This window comes from Ptychodera flava, chromosome 15 (assembly GCF_041260155.1).
Source record: "Ptychodera flava strain L36383 chromosome 15, AS_Pfla_20210202, whole genome shotgun sequence".
Classification (NCBI taxonomy): Eukaryota; Metazoa; Hemichordata; class Enteropneusta; family Ptychoderidae; genus Ptychodera; species Ptychodera flava.
The window spans coordinates 14,979,663-15,001,291 of NC_091942.1; the positions used below are offsets into that span (position 1 = coordinate 14,979,663).

Consider the following 21,629-nt stretch of genomic DNA (forward strand, 5'->3'; position numbering starts at 1 on the left):
AATTCACATGCTAACTGTCATTTTCTGATTTTTGCATGTATGTTATGCTTTAGGCCTAATGTATTTATATGAACAGCAAAAATAAATAGAAAAATTGGAGTTGCCTCCTACTTTTGAGTTAGGGGCCCTGTAGTACCCTTAATCCACGCTTCTTTTACTACAAATTGACAGAATTCTGTGCCGCCATTTTTTAAAAGTAAATCCTAGCAAAAACACACGCCTAAAATTGTAGGTAATACAGTCATTTTTGTGATTTTTGCGTATGTTGTGTATAGAGTGAGTAAGAACAAAAAATAGTGTTCACATCTTACTTTTTGAGATACATCTCACAGCAATCTGCAATACCCTTTGCTCTTATCTTGCAATTAAGACCACTTTAAGATCATTTGTGCTACAATAACATGTCGAAAGATATTAAGAAAAATATAACGTCACTTTCAAATCGTGCTTTTGATGGCATGTACTGAAATGAAATCTTCTTGAAGAAGTTTTGAAGACAAATTACAGTCCTCAACGCGTAGGGAGTTGGTTAAGACTGAAATACTACTACTAGAGTTCTAAACATTCTTTTATAAGCATTGTAATGAGGAGATATGTGTGTTGCTGCCACGCAATGAAGGCTCGTTATGAAAAGCGCAAAGAAAACTGACAAGTCAACATTTCTCTGCAGGTTCTTTTTGTAAACTAAGGATTAATCTTGCCATTTCATCTTAAAATATAGAAAGGTAATACAATTTTTTCAATACATTTTCTAAATGAATTATCATTCCAAGTCTTTTTGTACAAGTTTCAAAAAATGACAACATCGCAAGGATGTTTTCTTGCACTTTTACATGGAAAGCAATACTGGATTTCTGAGCCATCCTATCTTAAAACTCCATAAGCTGTGTCTTTTGGCTATTTTTTCAGAACTTTTGTTTTGTGGTTTCCCTACACTTTCTACATTAAATCCCTAAACTGTAATTTAATGCCAAGTATTTAGTATATTAACACAACCTATATGAGTATAATCTCCATTGTTATTGTTGAAAATTGAATTCAAGTTCGGCCTAGAATTCATTTGTAAACAATAAACAATGGTCACTACACACATACAAGCTGTGTTGACAAAAAGAATATTCGAAATTTCAGCATGAAAAACGCATTAGGGTCAGACACGGTAGTTGATATTCAGAAGCAGAATAATGAAAAACTTGCCACAAGTTACTGTAACAGCTTATGTTCCTTCAATGACCGGGGCTGAGCCTGCAAATTCTTCTAGTGCGTCTGTAAGAATTAAAGAAACAATGGCCAATCCTGACTGATGAATCATCCCCTGCCCTTCTTCACCAACGGTTACCCCATCACCGTAGAGAAAATCTTTATTGTGTTTTTAATTTTGAAATTTAGCAGTATTTGGCTTGGCATTTTAGTCTGGGATTAAATTATATTTTCAATAATGACACAGAGTATGTCACAGGCTCCGATAGGTCACTGTTTTGTATAGTTTCTCATGATTTACATTCTTTCCTTCTGTTTCCCTGCTTTTTCTATTTTATCCTGAAAACATCGTGAGCAACCGCATTTTTCCCTCTTCTGTTGGCAGAACCGAAAAGTTCAGACATTTAGCTAAATTTTAACTTTGCGATGTGCATGCTGGGAACAGCAGTCCAAGGGAAGGCCGATCGTCAGCATCGAGTTTTTCCTGGTGAGTTTTCTTAAATTCCACACCAAACACGACTGGTTTTGAGCACGCTTCTGCACCATACTGTTAAAAAGGTAACGGACTTGAACATTTTGTAGGTCATCTAGTTCATATGAACGCCTTTCTGTCGCGAGCGTGGTGCGACGCGCGATGACAACGCCGCGTCGTCAGGACGACAAATCGTTGAAAGTGGCCATGTAAGGAAATATAATAACGCATACCCATACTTACTTCACGGCGAAGCCGCCCGCAGGCACGATATATTGTCCGTATATCTGTACCTAGCAAGTTGTTTTGTACAACTGAATTATGATACATGGCGCAGTGGTTCATTTCATAAAAGTGACCGTGGAGTTCTGATCGTATGTGACCCGAGGTGAACTCTGATCGGACGCCTCCCCTTCTTACATGTTACTCCGGTATAAAGCTAATATAAGACCAGGGAGAGAGAAACGGTATACACTGCAATGGTTAAGTCCGGGGGTTAAGTACGTAGTTGTCTGTCAAATGAAGAAATGCCGTCGTAGCTGTACAAACAATTCCTGTACTTTAGTTGTGGTAAATTTGACTGTCCAGACGTTGAACACCATGGTAACCAGATACAAACCGAAAATGCTCCCGTGTTTCAGTATATGTTGCAGTTGTGTGTAAATTGACACGTTTCTCTGTCTCTATTTCCTCGTTTTCAATTTAATTATTTTGCAGTTGGTGATTATCAAATTTCCCCACTTCTTCTCATAATCAACATCACTAACAAAGTTGAAGTGGAAGCAGCCATTATAGATATAAAAACAAAATTTACAAAGTTTATTATTAAATATACAAATTGTCAACTATTTGACGTGAGAAAGTAGTACGTCTTTCAGTTCAGTGATATTAAGCAATGACTGTATAATTTCAGCAAATCTGGTTCAAGTATATTTGATTTATTTCCTTATGCAAATATCATTAAATATAAAAATTAGCAATCAGCTAATGAAACTGCTTAGTTTCTTTCACTACAAAGTTGTCATATCTTTGTATCACCACTTCATGTGGCAAATGTTATCGTCTTTGGTCAAGTCCTTCAAGTTTCATATCCCTTATTGTGAAACGTCATTGAATATGCAAATTACTTAGTAGCTGGCGCGAAAATGCTCATCCCGTCTGTGGCTGCGCGTGTTGGACCCATACAACCGGTATGTTTCCATTCACAAGATATCCCACCATCTAAATGTGCATTTCCAAAATGTTTAAATGACAACTGTACTGAAACTGGCGACCGCAGCTCGCAGTCAAAGCAGCTTCATTTAAACGAAAGGACGCAACACAAATTTATTTGGCAAAGTCTTGCAGTGATTTGATAGATTCAAAACTGGTGAACTATGAACATACACCTATAGGCGCTTATTTGTGAGAAAGGGCAATATTTATCATACGGAAAGTCGCGGGGGATGGGACGACTCCGGTACCTTTAAACATTTTAGGCAATATATGTAAACAAAAAATGAAATACCAGACATTTCATAAAATATATTATGCTTTAGTGAATAAAACAAGTTCAAAATATGTTGTGGAAACAGATGATAAAAAGGTAGCACAAACAGATAGATACCAGTGTGTCTTATTAGTAACAAGTGCAGTGAGTGCCTCATACCACGGTGTGCATTTAGAAGTAATTTCTGTGGTATGTGTGACCTTCGAAAATTGACAGTGTTAGCATATCACCGATTAGACAAACTAAGTGATAATCGTATATACTGAATTTATTTCTTGCTGCACTTTAGTTTCAATCTTCAAGTTAATTTCTCAGCATTTATATTCGTATTATGCAGATCTTCCACGTTTTCAAATATTCCATTAGTAATTCTTTAAAATTGTTCTTATAGGTGAAAATATACCTTCAACAGTAAGTAGAGACCAGACAATAGTTGTCAACAAACTTTATTGGATTCTCACTTCCAGTTGACAATAAATGCTTGTCATGGATAAAGAGACCGGGGAATCCTCACCTCAGTTCAAAAAAAGGCTGTCTAATATGGCGTCGAAATTGGCTTACGAGTCTCGTTTCCATGCCATTAGTCACCAAATCAGTGCTGATTGGTATGAACGGTTTGATAGGTATATTGCATATACATCGTACTTCCTTTGTGGTTGCAGCGTTGTTGGTTCTGGCAGTTTACTGTCAGAGACTTTCAAGGACACAGATCCATCTTACAAACGTGGTGCGGTGATCATCTCCGCGGCAGCCAATGTCATTCAGGTCATGATTACATCACTGAATGAAAGTTCGTACGCCCCCAAGAAGGTCAGCGAGGAACATCGCAAGGCAGCTGTGGAGTTGCAAAATTTTCGGGGAAGGCTTGGCGTTTTCAATGCGAAGTTTTGTGATGGAAAGACGTCAGTCCACACGCTGCAAGAAGAATATTCTCAATATTTAGAAGAGAAAAAGAAGATTGAAGTTGATTCCATTAAAAGTGAGAACTGGACCTTTTCTCAAGTCCATCAAGAAATGTCAGGTCCAGGCAAAAGGCGGGTAAAAGCAAATTTTAGAAAAAAACAAAAAAATGTTAAGGTCAAAAAGTAAAGTATAGAGCAAAGTATGTTGCCTCTTTGCATAACATATTTTGATCATTGGGGTCTTCATTGGGGTCTACGTAATTCCTAACTACTGCTTTGACATTTAAAATTTATCTGCTTTTGGGGGTTTTAATGAATGGGTATGATGCAGTACGTGTGTGCTATCATGTTGAAAACATTTATTTCTTATTTCTCTGGAAAAGTTCTTACTAAAGATATTAGATTGTGCAGGAAGACTTCTACCACGTCAAGAACACGATGAAGGAATAAAATGTTGAAAATGACGGTCAGCCTATTGAAATAACCTTTTCATAAAGTTACTGGATCAACAACTATTTTTCCCTAGCTTTTGAAGGTTCATTGCATTCTTCCTTCTTCAAATCATACACAAGAAAACTTAAAATGCGACTCCTAATTTGTGAAATGGGCATCATAATTTTATTCACTTACAACATTGAATTCCAAACTTTTATAAGTGACATTTACCCGAATCTATATGAAGATGACTTTTATTTCTATCTGTGAATCATGCTATGGTATTTCATGCTTATACTGATTATGTATTCTGTATTTTACTATAAGAACTATAACGGTTCTTTCTGCTGTTGAACATATTGTAATTTCAATACAACTTTACTGGTTTAAAGGGAATTTTATCTGGAGACCTTATGATGTACAAATCTCAAGACCTCTAAATCCATTTGCCTTGAGTCACGGAGATTAAGCATAAGACACCAGAACTACTAAAGGTTCAATCAATACATGCACATGAAAATAGGAGCATTTCACATAAATGTCTTCACTGCTACTTACTCTCTTCTCCAATTTTGAGCAAAAGCATTCGAACACCCTTTAATGTGATGAAATGTAAAGTTGTGCAACGTCATTACATCACTCAAAAAAGGTCAGGCTTTGGTTTTTGTAAAACCAGCGTCCAGCTGCTCAGCACCCCTGTGTTGCATTTTCAAACATACAACTGGGGAATATCACCAAAATGCAATCTCTGTTTTAACCAAGATACAAAAACAGGAATTATAAGTGTGTATATGTTGATCTTTCTATATAGTTTAGAAGTTTTTTCATACGTACATACCTTTGTATGTTTGCTTTTAAAACAAACGTAATACTACCTTATATTATAAGCAGTTTGGTGTACGTAACAGATATACGTAACCCGCTTTCAGCTTGCCTAATTTTAACAAGTTTTAGTTCTATATTCTTTGTACTAAATGGACATGAATTGGTATTCATCTTAAACAGTAAATTCCAGATTATGGCAAGAACCCTCACCATCTGTTGTGGGAAAGGCCATCCAAAATTATCTAACGCAATTCTTGAAGTTTTTTGTTGAGGTTTGGGAAATTACATTTGTATTATAAGAGTCTTACGCTGTGTTAATCAGCCCTGGTTAGTATTTGTTGTGTATGACACTGTTGATCATGAGCATGGCAATATAAAACTATAAACTTAAAGTCGCACTTTTCAATCCCAGGTTCTCGCATTAGTGGAGTTCTCCTCCCAGTCAAACACATGGCCAGTACGATGTTTGATTTCTATTACATTAATTACACAAACTGATTTCAAGCTTTTGTCAGCTTTTGCTGATCCTGCAAATAGAGCTTATATAACCGTTTGATTGACGGTCGGTTCAAATTGCCAACGGTCATTTATTCCCCAGCAACACACTCGAATTTCCTTAAAAAACGTCTTCCAGTCACGTTAGAAATTGAATATAACCACAGGGTTCGATCGGCAGCAGTTTCGTGCTGACCGCTTGGCAGTCTGTCAGCATTTTTGCAGTCGCAAAAAACTAAAAAGTGGCATTTTCTGGAGCGTGTGCCCTCATGTTGCCTGCTTGGTGTCCACTTACACAATGAACGTCGCCATGGGATGGCGCCCTTTTAAAGGGAGGCTCCGCCTTTAAAAACTCGGGTTTCTATCAAAACTACTACAAAATATTAAAGTTTACCATCATCTTATTGTTTCAAAAACACATTTGTAACGGCAAAAGATACTATAGGGTTAGTAGCTGTCCAGTGTGCATAGTCTGTCCGTCTGTCTGTCTGTCTGTCTGTCTGTATGTATGTATGTATGTATGTATGTATGTATGTATGTATGTATGTATGTATGTATGTATGTATGTATGTATGTATGTATGTATGTATGTATGTATGTATATATGTATGTATGTATGTATGTATGTATGTATGTATGTATGTATGTAATATGTTTGTATGTATTGACGGATGGATGGATGGATGGATAAATGGATGTATGCATGGATGTCATTCTGTCCATCCACTCAGTTTTCTCAGAAACATCAGCATCTATCAGCATGGAATTTGGTGTGTATTTATACTTTGGATCAAGGATGAAACTGCTAAGATCTTAAGGTCACTGCCCAAAAAATATAAAAATGGGTGCAATTAATAGTAAATAAATAAATTAAACACCAAACTGACAAATCTAAGCATTTGAATATTTGAAAAATGAGTCTTACTAGGTTTCAGATAACAGTTCGTTTGAGGCAAGTTGATCAGCTGACTAATATGCAAAAGAGAAAAATATATGTAAATATTGGCAAAAAGTCTGAATTTATCTGGCTTTATCACTCAAGTTTCAAATTTTGAAGTAGGTTTCGGTTTGTTCAACCAAAATGATCAAATGGCTGATATAAAACTTTAAAAAATTATCCTAAAATTATAAAAAATTATAATTTTAGAAAGTGTCGTCTCTGTAACTTTATCATTTTGTTTGCATATTGCTTACAGCATTCACATTCCATTTTGTTCAAACAAAAGTTAGTAGAATGACTTATGTGCAAATTTAATAGACTGAAAGATCCGTCGAGAATGGGGGGGGGGGGGTAGGGAGCGCCCTCGGGCGACGGACCTTTCAGTCTATGTGCAAATGAGCAATATAAACGGAAACAATTGTCAAAAATTGCAATCTCAAAAAGTACCTGCCTTAGGCGTAAAAATTTGGTAGATATATTTCTATTTTGATTAAAACTTAAAGTTTCAAATCAAATAGATCACATGACATATATGCAAGACAGCCTGAAATAAAGAAGTCCTGCACTGAAGTTAACGTTACACAGGTGTAAGTGTCTAGATATGTAAAAGTAAGGGCCGAAGCTACCACTTCATACTACATTCACTTGCGTTAGTATGAACCTGGAATTTAGCGTTGCAGTTCGAAGTGGCTAAAATTGGATGTTTCATGAGTTATTCCTTGACAATTGTGAATGCCTTCTCACATTGTGAATTCCAAACAATTGTATTTGGTCGATGTTTTTTTGTCAAATCGGCGAATGTAAATTAGCAAATCAAATCATACTAAAAGTTAAAATAGTTGAAATCTACTCTCGCACGGTACTCACTCTTTTATTTTGGATGTTAATTAAGTGCATTTAGCTTTGATATTTGTTCTTATGAGAGAAGTCATTAAATATACAAATCAGCTAATATGTCACACTTAGCAAACTCCTAGCATGACTAAATTAAGTATACTGTAAAACATGTCGTTTCAGCTAGCGTGCCCCCTTTTAGCTAGTTTAACTAGAGTCAAGTATTTGCTAATTTAAGATACAACTAATGCAAACATTTCCATGCGTTAACAAACGTAAGAGTGGCTTGTTAGCTATCGCTTACTTAAAATCCACAATGCAATTTTCAAATTCAAATTTCGGGAAAAAAATCATTGGATTCACTGAAAGTGTTATATAGTGACAAATGTCCCTTAGGCCGCGTTCAAAAAAATGATTGGGGGGCGGCTGGAGGAATTCAGGGGAGATTCGAAAATTTTTGGGGTAGTCGAGGGGGGACTTGAAAGTTTTTTTCTGCCTTTAGAGGGGGGCCTGAAAATATTTGACTCCCAACATTCTGATGTCATCCAATGGTTCTAATGTTAGTAATAATTAAACAAAATGTAGAACCGTTTGTCGCATTTTAAGTCTATAATCTCGAAAAAATCTAAAAATGTATAAATGCCATTAAATTTTCGTAAAACAAGTTGGCCTTCTTACGGGGCAGGAGCTGCAACTGTTGATAATTTTTCAATATTTCTATGCAATGTATCAAACACAGTTTCTTGGTGTCTCTCTACAGCATGCTGAAAAACACAATATTCAGTTTGTCAACAAAGACCATTTATGATCCAAATGCATGATACACGTAGGCTGCGTTTGCAAGCTGAATACTGGACAGCTCAACATGCTGTAGGGAGTAGAACAAGTCAGCAATTGTATAAACTTAACAAAAATGTCAAAATAAAAAGTTAATACAACTACTGCTCTGCTACAACATACTGGCAGTGACAGTGATACATGTAGCTCTGACTCTGATGTAGTTTAAGAAGCTTCGATCATAGGGCACTCAATTGACAGTGAAACATACATCTACTTGTACAAAAAATCCAGCCAGAGAGAAACACATAGAAGACTAGGGGACTACCAGTTACCATAAATTTTCAATTCTGGCGTATGAGAGCAATCAAATATTAGAGAAAAATGATGGGGTCACCATACTTGATCTTATACAAATGTACGATGAAAAGTCAGTTTTTCTAAAATCACTTAAAATCAATATATAAGACTACTCATTTCAAATTCATGCAGTGAATGAAATTTTCACATCTCATTGTACAATAACACAAAAGTAAAACTTTGAACAGAAAAGACTTTAATTTAAATTGAAAAATATGTCACTAAATGGAATCATTTATTTTTTTATCAAATTTGCCATTATTACACCCAAAATTTCTGAGATTAAAACATTACTTTTTATGGAATATTTTAACCTTCCAGTATTGTCAATTTTGTAAAACGTTTATAAGTGGCATCTAAGTTGTATATGTCTTGTACTTTTGAAAAAAAAAATCGGTCGGTCACTGTGCTCATTTTTTCACAATTTGGTTAAACGTAGTTAGGAACACACAATTTTCATACTCTCTCATGATTATTGAAGATGCAAATGGGCTAATCATGAGTATATCATACTCACCATACATTCAGTATATGTAAATCAAAGTATAACCTTAGTACCGTAATAGAATGACAAAGTTCAGTGTACTGAGCTTTAATTAACATAATTTTATAAACTATATATATGCATACGGCCTAATAAAAAGAATGTTATGCTCATCCAATTTACATCACAAAGAGACCTAAGTAATGGCCATGGTCAATGAATAGCAAGAAGTCTGGTCAAGATACAAGCTTTCAGTATTGAGTAGTACATATAAACTATCAGAATATCGTGCTAAGTATGAGCAATGGATTTCAGAGGTCTGGTAACAATTTGTGGATTCAAATTTGATATATGATCTAATTAAAGAAATTCATTATATGTTGAGGTGAGCAAGCAATCAGCATGTCATGCTTATCAAACTTTGAACATAACTAGACCGAAGAATGACCAGCATACCTCAGAGGTCTAATGAAATTCAGTACATGGCCTACGACATAATATTATGATGATTTGCGAAATATGCAAATCAGCTTGTAATGCGTGAGCCACGCCCACCAAACGTTTAGCATAGTTAGAGCATGGAACAGTTTGAGCGCCTTCAGCATAGACCCGTGCCTGCAGTAATTAACACCAAAGTTTGTTCAGTAATTCTTGAGATGAAGTATATGGCGCAAAGTCATTCATTATGCAAATAACCGTTAATAATGCAGATCACACCCCTCAAATGAGATCTATATTTTCCCATAATTATGCTATGTACAACAGTGCATGACATTCTTTCCAAAGTTTTTTAAGTTATGACTGGAAGAAATTCCTAACACGGATAGTGCAGTGACATGGGAGACCACGTAGGCCCACGGTGTTCACATGCATCTCTAATCGAACGATAATATAATACTTGCGAGTGACTAGTTTTGATGCTGAATGCAACTAAGGTGGCTAACCCTTAACCCTTAACCCTTAATCCAATGGAAAATGGAAAACTGAATGACCCACTCATGTAACTTTCAGAAACAGGGTGAGCCCTGTCTAAGCCACCAAAAACAAAAAATATGAAAATTTTGTGAAATAACTCTGGATACAGTAATACTAGTTATGGCACATATACTGTTGTTTTAAACAATTTGATGCAAATGAAATACATCATTATCTTATTTAGATACACGAGGGATTATAATATTTTGCAGGTTTCAGCACACAAATAAATGCAAAATATATAAATAGTAACAAACAACATTAAATTTACCACTCAGAGAACTTATTTTGTCAACAGATTTCAGATACAAGATTGTATGGCTTACATATCTGCCGTCCGCAGAGTACCTAACCTTTATAGCGACTGTGGTTACACAATTACTTTTTAAATGACACATCCCCAAACATTATTCTGTGTATGCAGCTAAGGCCCGGGGAAGAGGATTTCCAAAATTAATGAAACATTAGGCAACCCTTCATCGGGATAAGATGCTACGATTTTGGGAAAACAGATTCTGTGACTCTTTTCAAATGTGATCAATTATTATTCCCTGAGTTTGAGGGAAAATGTATTCCTGGCACTACTCTTAGACCATCAGCATTGCAAAAAGTAACAGGTCAGACGAGACAACAGGTTTTGATGAATCCGCCATGAAAATATATGCCACGTCGAATAGCTGCACTAAGAATATGGGGAGTCCTCATCATCTAAACCTGCACTGATTGTGATAGAGCTGCTCTGTTTTCTTGAAAATAAGGTGGATACTATAAGGTTTTTCATGACTTTTATGAAGATTTGCGAAATTTAATATCAATGAAAGCTCTTCCTTTCATGAAGTTTACCCTGACATGATACCGTCCTTCGCAGCAGTTGACTTAGGCAATTTGCCACCCCTCGCGCAAAACCACATCGATATCTCTGTTCCAATGCGATAACAGTTGTCGTCAATTAAGTCTGACATTACATCATTGAAAGAAACTACAAAGCAATCTGTACACTTGAATTCAAATCTTACAGCAGAAGTTGAGTCGCTGAGAAAATTCCAATCATCAATTCGAGTAAGTTAGTGATTTGAGGTGAATGGGAAGCCTATAGCATGTCATAAAGAGATTAGAGATATGGATGTAAATCGTCTGCAGTCGGGTATCTGTCTACAAAAGGAAATCGATTTCAATGTCTCCACACTGCAAAATAACCACGAGGAAAGCACTAAATTTGTGGAAGTGTACAACTCGGAACTCCCGAGGAAGATTGCATCACCAACGAAGTTATGAAGCTAGCTGAATTACCGTACAATTACTTTGTCACCTTATTTCAATCTTGAGGGTGTAGATGGTGGCAGGGTACGCTTAGGGAGCCTTCAGTAATTACAAGGGGGTGCCGGGAAATTCAGTGTACACCTGATGTACTGTACAATGTGACCCTTCCCCCATCCTCCTCTCTAAAATGTGACTCTCGAGCTCTCCCGTCCGACATTATAAAACTTGACCCTCCCGCAACCACTGCAGTATTCTCCCCAGAAATAACTGAAACAGTATCAGCTAATTTACAAAACAATTCCTCTCGCTAGCTATTCCCCGAAGGGAAATGGTGAGCTGTGATACATGGTGGAGAATCCGAGGACAGTTGATTCTTATAGAATAAACACGGGACAAGCAGTAGCTGTTTTTGTATTAAAGTCGTCTTGGCCCCGATAAAACATCGCCACAACTGACCAATTATACATAAAATAACTTTCAGTTATATTACAGTTATCGATGAACAACCTACCACGAAGTATGATTTTATTCATCTTTTCGGATAACTGTAAAAGGGGTCAGTTATTATAACATTGTATGCTCTGAAAAGTGGCCTGGTGGAGTCTTAGTTCGAAAATTTATCGCAGTCGTTCTAAAAAGGCCTCCACATAATGATGAAAATAGCATCGTATAGGTCTAGCCGTAGATCACTCAAATCATCGTACCGTTGACAGATGTTAAGAACTTTGTGGTATGGCTGATATTTGTCTTTGCAAGTACATACGATTACTGGAAAAATCATTGGTCTGAATAATAGCCCCATAAACGTATAAGAATTATTGTCGCGGCGCTCATTTCGGTTTTCATTTTTGAAAATGCAAATTGGTTTATTGGTTGGCCGAATTGTGCCACGGATTCGCTAACGTGCCACTTTTGTTTTTTTTTTTTTTGTGTTTATCTTCCCACAGATTATCATGAAAATTTCGATGCATTTAGTTATCATCAAAATTGGTAAAATCGATTCAATAGTACAAGCTGCTGATACTGCATACACGATTATATCGGGTATACGAATGCTTACCCTGATAAGACCTTCAGCCGAAAATGAATTTCCTTCAGTAATGAGTAGGCCTATAAAATTTAATGTTCTTGCTGATTGGTCACACTTGGGTCGGAGTTCAGATATGTGTACTAAACAAAAATGAAGCCTATGGGTCAACCCCCTGGCTTGACCATCGTCTTTACACAAAGGCTGCATGTAGTACATGTTCAAATATTCAAATGTTAATGAGTTTTTTTTTATATCGGATTACCTGCCACTCATTTGTCAATTTACCTTTAGTACCACAATGAATTTTCCTTTAACAGTATTTCCGGTGACACCTGTCCGTAGGTTCACTGAAAGGGGTAGTTGGTCGGCAGATGACGATTCAGATATCCAAAAGTGCTCAGTTCGCACAGGATCGCACAAAAGAATAAACAATAATTGATTTATGATTTTGAATATTATTGATAAAAATTTAATATTTCTGTCATTATTGTATACTCACAAAAGTAACCAAGTGCACTCAAATCCTGAATGCATGATGATCAGTATTTGTGCAAAATTCATGCAAAACAGACAATATATTGTTGATAAAAATTGAATACTTCTGTCAGTATTGTATACTTGCAAAAGTACCCAATTGCACTCGAATCCTTAATAAATGTTCAGTAGGGCCTAATTATGCCAAATTCACCCACTTGTAGTACAGACCCTCGTTATAGCTGTAGCATTGCGCAGTATTGAGCGGCCACAGTTACTGCCTTCAGATTACAGACTTCAGATTACAGAAAAAAAGAAGAAAATTATCTCGAGGTACTTTTTATTTGCGCTACGAGCATGTCCCCTTTGGCTTTTCGTCGAATGCATTTTCAGTGTAGGCAGCGATCACGTTTTCGATGTTTTAAATCCTTACGTAACCTACTAGAATTCCGAGAATTGCAACAGTAGAAAGCGAAACTTATCATGTGTTCGTGTTCGTCTATGCACTTTCCCAGTTCTGTACGGTGGTATATTTCGTTCTGTGTGACTTTCATTTCAATGAAAAATAGACTGCTGCAGTGAAGTTATGCGAAAAGTTCAGACATGCAGCAAAACTATATACTAACTTCACCAGTTGGTTTCTTTCTCGCGAAATGCATGCTGGGAACATCAGCATATATGAAAGGTGCAAAGGAAGGCCAAGCTGGATCTAGTTCTACCAGGTGAGTAACAACTCAACACAACTAAAACGACCGGTTTTGGGCACGTTACTGCACCTTACCATTAAAAGGTTACTGGAGCGCCTTTTTGTCGCAAGGTGGGTGACCGACGCGTGACAACAGTGCAGTGTCACCATACAAGGCGCAACGACGACAAATTGGTTTCGAGGAAATTACCGCACTTCACACGGTGAAGGCGCCGACAGGTACGCTGTAGACTAGTGTGCGTAGCTCTGCATCTCTGTACCTAGCAAGCCGTTTAGAACAACGTTCATGTAACACGATACACGACGCAGTAGCTAATTTTAAGAAATTAAATAATTTAAGTCTAAACACACGTACACAAAAGTGACAGCGCAGTTCTGATCGTCTCTGACCCGAGGTGAACCTTGTACGATCGGACGCCTCTTTCTGATCTCACGCTTATTCATGGCAACATGTACCAGTTGACAAACAGTTCCCAGTGAAATGAAGAAATAAATATTAGTGGATCAAAAGACTGTACTTTAGGGGTGTCCGTGGCAAATTTGGCGAAAAATTGTCGAGATGGAGAACACCACCGTAAACCTTCGTATTTATGTTTCCGGTTTACCTGACCTATACCCATCTCAGTACGTGACCTGTTTATACCCTCCGACCCAAACTGTTTTCGCGTTTTTGAAAATCACACATGATTTTGCCAAACTTTGCTGACTGTTTTCTAATTGGTCATTCCATTAATAATAAGAAAGTGCCCAATCCAGCTACTTAGTTCCCTTGGACATGTAATGGAAATACGCAATTTTTTGGCCTAATTGTTTAGTGTCGTATGTGTACTGATTTGTCACCAACAACAATAGATATCAAACAATGTAAACATTTTAGGCAAGATCACAGTCCCTCTATCCCTGGATAGAGGGACTGTGGCAAGATGTAGACAAGAAACTGAAATACCAGGTATTTCATTATATCTGTCATTCTTTTGTGAATGAAACAAGTTCAAACTGTGAAAAGTTACATAAAAAATGAAAAAAAAACACCATAAAAGACTCTAGTGTGTATAACTGCACAGTAAGTGAGGCTACCCACAATCCTCCATGATCTGTACACAGAGATCACTCACTGAACTGAAGCAAATTTCTTCTGTACACAGAACAACTTGGTCCATATTTAAAATTCTGGCAACATAGTTCTGATCGTCATAATTTTCTGATTTCTCACTGTGAATAATGAGAAGATCAACCCCTTTTCCGCGGAGGAGATAGCAATTTTGTAATTTTGTCGAAATAGATTTTTGACAGCCATACACAATATTTTCAAGGAAAATCAGGGAATAAGTTGCATCTGTGTTGGCAAAAGAAAGGGTATTGATTTTTTTAAATGTTCGTAACAAAGGAAATTTGCATGTCTGACAGGTGCTATGATGAGACCATCTTAGTTGCTAATAACTTTATCTTGACAAGTGTACAATTTTTAGGGGCAACATCAAAAGTTCAATATAATAAATCTAACTTAATTGCTTAAGTTTGGCCTCAGACCCCCCCCCCCTTCTAACTTAACTGACCTAAAATTGAAAAACATTGCAGACTCATACCATGTACTAATTCTTTCAAACGACGTACCAATGTACCATTGAATTAAATAAAAATTGAAAACCATTATAAAGTAACAAAAATACGGGTGACTGGATCGGTTTTAGCATACAAAAACAGCCTAGAAATCGTAAAATTTGCCAAAAAGACGTTAAATCGTTTTTGACTGCACAGAAATTAATTTGGCCAAAACCCCCCACCCCCAAACTTAAGCAATTAAGTTTTTTTTCAAACATCGATCTTTTGACATCGCCCCTTAGCACCTCCAAACATTGACTTCTCATTCAATTTACTCTTGAATTTTAAACATAATCAATAATTTTGGAACATAGTTTTAACAAATAATACTGAACTTAAATTGTAAGTTAAACATTGTTAAGAAACTGATAAAATTGAAAAAGCCTTTAGCAAAAAATGTCTGAGTGAACAAATCAAGGGGAATTGTGGGTAGCCTCACTTACTGTGAACTGGTGACAATTAGTCTTTGCATGTTTCAACAGTGCAACACATAACAGTGTGATCTAGAAGTCACCTTTGACCATTGACCCTATTAGAAACACGTCACCAATCAGGCAAACCAGTGATTTGTATGCTGATCTTATTTCATGCTGTCACTTCAGTTTGAATCTTATAAAAGTTTAAATTAATATTTATATGTAGACCTTTCACTTTTTCATATTTTCCATCAGTATTTGAATTCTTTTCCGATGATTCTTCCAGGTTATAATAACTTTCAGCAGACTGCAATGACTGGACAATAGTTGTCTATAGAGGTTGGTTGGATTCTCACTGGTTAAAAAAAATTTCTTGTCATGGATAAAGAGACCGGGGAATCCTCCCCTCTGATCAAACAAAAACTGTCTAAATTGGCATGGAAATTGGCTGACAAGGCTCGTTTCCATGCTGTTAGTCACCACGTTAGTGCTGATTGGTATGAACGGCTCGATCGGTATACCACGTACACATCCTACTTCCTTGGTGCTTGCAGCATTGTTGGTTCTGGCAGTTTACTGACAGAGACTTTCAAAGACAAAGATCCATCTTACAAACGTGGTGCGGTGATCATATCGGTGGCAGCCAATGTCATTCAGGCCATGATTACATCACTCAACGACAGTTCGTACGCCCCAAAGAGAGTCAGCGAGGAACATCGCAAGGCAGCTGTGGAGTTGCAAGATTTTCGGGGAAGGCTTGACTTTTTCCGTGTGAAGATCGATGATGGAAGGATGTCAGTGGAAATGCTGCAGGAAGAATATTCTAGATTTCTAGAAGAGAAGAAGAATATTGAAGGTGGTTTCATAAAAAGTGAGAACTGGACCTTTCCTCAAGTCCATCAAGAAATATCAGGTTCAGATAAAAGGCGGGAAAAAGCAAATGATCCAACAGCATGACAATATAGGATACACAAAACAATTTCCAGTGTAAAAAGCAAATCATAGAGCAAAGTATGCTACCCATATGGTTAACATTTTTCTTACTAAGTGGATAGAAAAAATATTGTGTGCTTTTGTTTTTTGTATTTTTTTATGAAAACGTTTAACATGCAGAAAACATCGATGTTTTTTGGATGAGTTCATTTTAATGATTAACAATTGTGCTGAAAGACTTCAAACTTATCTAAAAATGCAATCAAGATATAAAATGTTTGGAATAACAGCCAGCCTGTTGATAAATTTGCCGATGACAGTTTACTGATTCCAGGTTTGTGATCAGAGTCCAAATTATCGATGCATTTCATTTCCTGGAGACAAGACACATCAACAACTACTTTTACCTAGCTTGTAAAGAAAATCAGTATACTTTTCCTACTTCAGACTATCATGGTTATGAATCTCTCAGTTTATAATCAATTTATGTACACTGCCTAATGAGGGGATTTGATCAGTCAGTCAACATCTTGATCAGGCATTAGTACAGTGAGATGTTGACTGACTAATTCAGTCCCCTGATAAGGAAAGCATGGTAGCTCATTAGGTTGGACCATCAACTGTGTGTAGTCAAGTGATTAGAGGTAAGTACAGGAAGATTAGACCATTAATCACATGTATATCATAAAAGAGATAGCTTACTTTTGTACTTTTTCCTATGCTTTTACAACTAAGTCTATGAAGCTAGAGTGTTTCACTAGGCACATTGTAGCATCTTACTCACTGGCCCCAGTCTTCTATACACCCCTTCAACATTGGAATACAAGCCTTGCTAGCCCCTTCAACATTGGATTACAAGCCCTGCTGGTCCCGACACACTACCAAGTGGTCGACAATACCATGAAATCCCCGTCAAGTGCCTTCAGCTCTCTGCTAGGGACAAATTCATATTGTTCACACCTATTCTGCAGCACTTGCTACACAGGGTCTATTGTTATTTTGATTCACTCCAAATTTGATCATTCACCATCACCAAACACTAACATCAACACCTATTCAAGTGCTATCATGCCTGCTTCATCTGCTAGGAACATTGGTATTATATTTAACGACAGTCATGGATTCAAACAACTCATCAGGACTACCTACTGTGCCATCCACTTCCTTCTCTGCAAAATTGGATGCATCAGGAAGTACTTGTCTCAGGATTCCTGTGCCACTCTCATCCATGCCACTCTCATCAATGCCATTTTATCATCAAATCTGAACTGTTGCAATGGGTTACTGTATGGCTTAATTGCCCAATGGTCAGTTACAGTCTTACAACATGCTCAAAACACAGCAGCAAGAATTGTCACTAAAACTAAGAAATCGGACCACATTACTCCTGTTTTGAAGCAACACCACTGGTTTCCTCTTACGTCAATGCACTGTGTTCAAACTTCTGCTCATCACTCACAATGCGCTGAATTGAGTCTCTCCACCTTATCTCAGGAACTTAATCCCACCATGTTCTTCACGGACTCTCCGTTCATCAGATAAATACCTGAATGCTGCACACACCCAGATGGAATCTCACTTCTCCATTTGCCACTCATCCTCCTCAGCAGTTCCCTGTCCTGTGAACTCTCTACAGTATTGTTTGACATCAAGACAACTCCCAATGTCATCACTCTCAAAAGACATTTCAAAACATACATCTTTCAGAGAGCATTTTTAATAATCACTCACAATGCCACTGACTATTGTTTAACTTCAGATATAAGGTGCTATATAAATTTGTTAGAAGTTTTTCAGAAAGATAATCATATCACACAAGATGCTGTCAGTTTTCGGTTTTATGTAAACAGAATTTCCATTTGTATAACCAACATCCAGATGTCCAGGATCCTTATGTGATATTTTAGGGGGAATATTACCAAACTGCTAACCACAGTCCCTCCACCTTCAGACTGTGAATTTCACCAATCTTCAAAAAAGGATTATTTATCACTTACTTCAGTTATACCCACGATGTACGTGTTTTAGAAGTGTGTTACTCTCAGACAGTTTTGTAAACATGTCAATTTTAATAGCCTACCCTCAGCTTGTGTATTTTAATATTTATGGTTTTACATTTGAAATGAAAAAAGTTACAATGCTCTATGTACACAATTGAATGTACACAATTTCATTCATCCCTAAGACTGCGTTCCAGATTGTGTCTAGCGCCCTCAACCACCTGTTGATGGGAAAAGCGATGCAAAAGTAACTTGTGCAATCTTTTAATGAAGTCTTTTGATGACGTTGGGGAAATGTTATTTGTATTAAAGTGTCTTACTCTGTATTAATTTGCTCTGATGTGCGTTTACTGTGTTTGGCATGGTTGGAGATGAGAAGAACTGCATAAAAAGACAAGTATTTGCAAAATATTAAGCGTTCTGTTCTCAAAAATCTTTTGATCTTTTCTACCAGTATAAACAAAATCCCAAGGAGTATTGAACATCTGAAGGTAAAAATTTAGGATGAAGGTCTGCCCTTAACTCTAATCAGCTTATATTAAGTCCACTGCCAGCACCCTCTATGTTACACAAAGCAAATTCAGGGTTTGAATACTGGAACAAAAAAATAAATTCTCGTCTTCTTTCTTCTCAACAAAGACTAAATTTAATTCCTTAAATCATACTGGTTGTGGTATATGTTGAACTTCATACTCCCTCTTATTTAGGTTGTTCTATCGATTGGGTATTCACTAGACCTGCCTCCAAATCTGTGGGATTAGTAATATCATAGTAAAACAAATAAATTTATGTCTTGAGTTGTATTAGGTAGTGTGAGTGGAGTGAATGCATTCAGATTGATGTGTGTTTGTGAAATATCTGTGTTATCTTGTATGCTCACAGAGCAATGACCGACACCTGGCCAAAGGAACCAGCTGAAATGTAACACTACAGTAAGAATGGATAATATGAATAAGAGATGGGGAATAAAAGAATTATTACAGAATCTTTATTGAAACAGAAAAACTATTAAAGTGACTTGTGGGACAGTCTATACATTGGTTTGCATTCATCACAAAGGGTGAATTACATACCATGCTTAGCGCCCTCAACCACCTGTTGCTGGAAAATCATCATATAGCAATTTTTGTGAGACCTATGAATATTTCTTGAAGGCAGCGACACATTTTCTGTATTAAACAGTCTGCTCTGTGGTGATCATCGTCTGTGGCGATCAGCGTTTATTTTATATATAGAACAGTGTAAAATACAACAGATTACAAAAAACAAACTTTTGGGTTCTTCAATGATCTGATGATCTTTTGTATCAACAACAAATTTTTGGTAGTTCAGTTCTGGATGAAAAATGTAATCCTGTAAGTTTAGCCCTTAAGGTTATAGCCCACTCATGGCGCCCTCTATGCCAAATAAAGCAAATTCAGGGGCTCAACTCCACCTTTAATTATTAAAATTCCTTGAGTACCCAAACCAATTTATTGAATACAAAATTTTTGAAGTCAAATCACTCCATCTCTAAACCTAACTTTGAAAGTCACCCAAAGTAATTCTTGGGGTGACTTTCAAAGTTCAGTTTAGAGATTGACTCCTCAAATATTTATTGCTGATTCAGGCAAAAAGCACATCAACATAATTTCATTTCTCTTTTTGATGGCCCAGTGTTGGTTCTTATCTTCAAACACTTGGCAGTTTTACTTACCATCTTTGCTAAAAAAGAACTTCAAAACTTGAGTTCCTCCAACATTACAAATACTTCAAAAAAATATTTTGAAGTTCACAGTGACAATAGCTGTAACCTTGATGATATTACCTTGTTTTTATTCAAGACGGCAAAAAATAGTCTTTTTATCACCTCTTGTCCACACAGTATTTTGAAAAAAAAATTGAGTTTTACAACAATCTCTTGTTTACACAAGATGCAATGTTGTTGTTGACAAATGAGTTCTAGTCTGCACTAAATGTCAATAGCCGTTACCAGTTACAAGTTTGTTACTAAATATATATAGCTACATTAATGCAGCATTAGACACTGTTGCTTGAAATGCGGATGGAATTTGTCAGCGTTCCATGCATAGCTGTTTTTACAGGTATAATGCTTCGACTGAGGATTTGTTTAAAACAATGTATATAATACCAAATATTTTATAAGAATACTTGTATGGCTTTAAATGTTAAATAATCTTCCGCGACAATATATGAAAAGTATTTTTACCGAAATCGATCATGAAAGAGTTACAAGATCTGAGATGCAAAAATTGTTAGTGGTTCTTATAACAAAGAAGAATTTTCACTGCAGAGGATTTACTGTAAATAGTGCTAATCAGTGGAATAATGTTGATTTGAATATAAGAAATAGTAACACATTGAGTACTTTTAAAACTTCTTACTTTAAAGCTCATTGGGAATAATTTATATGTTTTGAATTTTAGTTCATGTCGATTTGTTTTTGTAGTTTAGTGTGTGCGTTCATTTGTCTCTTGTGCGCTGCTCACTCCTTGCCACCTTTTATTTCTGTGCATTGTATTGTGCTAGCTTTGATTGTCATGTTTCATGTAGTTCTGCTTTGTATCAGTTTGTATGTTCAATTGTGGGCCCTGGGGAAGATAAGCATCTTAACTGAAGCTCACCAGGCTACCCTTGTTAAATAAGCTTCAATAAAATAATAAAAATAAATACCTTGAAATCTGAGCGGTAAATGTCTTTTAGTATTCACTGTTACACTAGCAGTTGCCTACTAAGAGGTATTTTTGTCATTTTTGCATATGTAATTTTCAAAAATGTAATAAAAAAATGCAAACGAACATTTATTTTTGCATATTAATGAGAGAACAATAATGTCAAATGCAAACAGCCCTACGATCAGCAATAACATTGGACATTGTATACATGGAGGTCATGTTGAGAAGTTGAACTCAAGGCATTCTGAAAGGAATTTGAGAGTGGAACAAGATATGGTATGATGTGCAAACAGGACACAAAATTAAGTAAATAACTGTTAAAGTTACACCTGATGGAGCTTCTAG

The 21,629-nt window shown here is 36.5% G+C and overlaps 1 protein-coding gene and 1 long non-coding RNA gene across 3 annotated transcripts; both read left to right on the top strand.

Moving 5' to 3' along the window:
* Positions 1 to 1,632: 1,632 nt before the first annotated feature.
* LOC139151281 (uncharacterized) lies at positions 1,633 to 5,624 on the top strand. Its single transcript, XR_011556379.1, has 2 exons — positions 1,633 to 1,687; positions 3,553 to 5,624. It is a non-coding gene; the product is annotated as an uncharacterized lncRNA (long non-coding RNA).
* A 7,926-nt stretch (positions 5,625 to 13,550) lies between these two features.
* Positions 13,551 to 18,935, top strand: LOC139151282 (uncharacterized). 2 transcript variants are annotated; one of them, XM_070723963.1, is made up of 2 exons: positions 13,551 to 13,674; positions 15,963 to 18,935. In XM_070723963.1, the coding sequence occupies exon 2, from the start codon at positions 16,055 to 16,057 to the stop codon at positions 16,631 to 16,633; it is 579 nt and encodes a 192-aa protein (XP_070580064.1). In that variant the 5' UTR covers positions 13,551 to 13,674; positions 15,963 to 16,054; the 3' UTR covers positions 16,634 to 18,935. The 2 variants fall into 2 exon arrangements, with proteins under 2 accessions (XP_070580064.1, XP_070580065.1); XM_070723964.1 differs by having other exon boundaries at positions 13,621 to 13,877.
* The last annotated feature ends 2,694 nt before the right edge of the window (positions 18,936 to 21,629 follow it).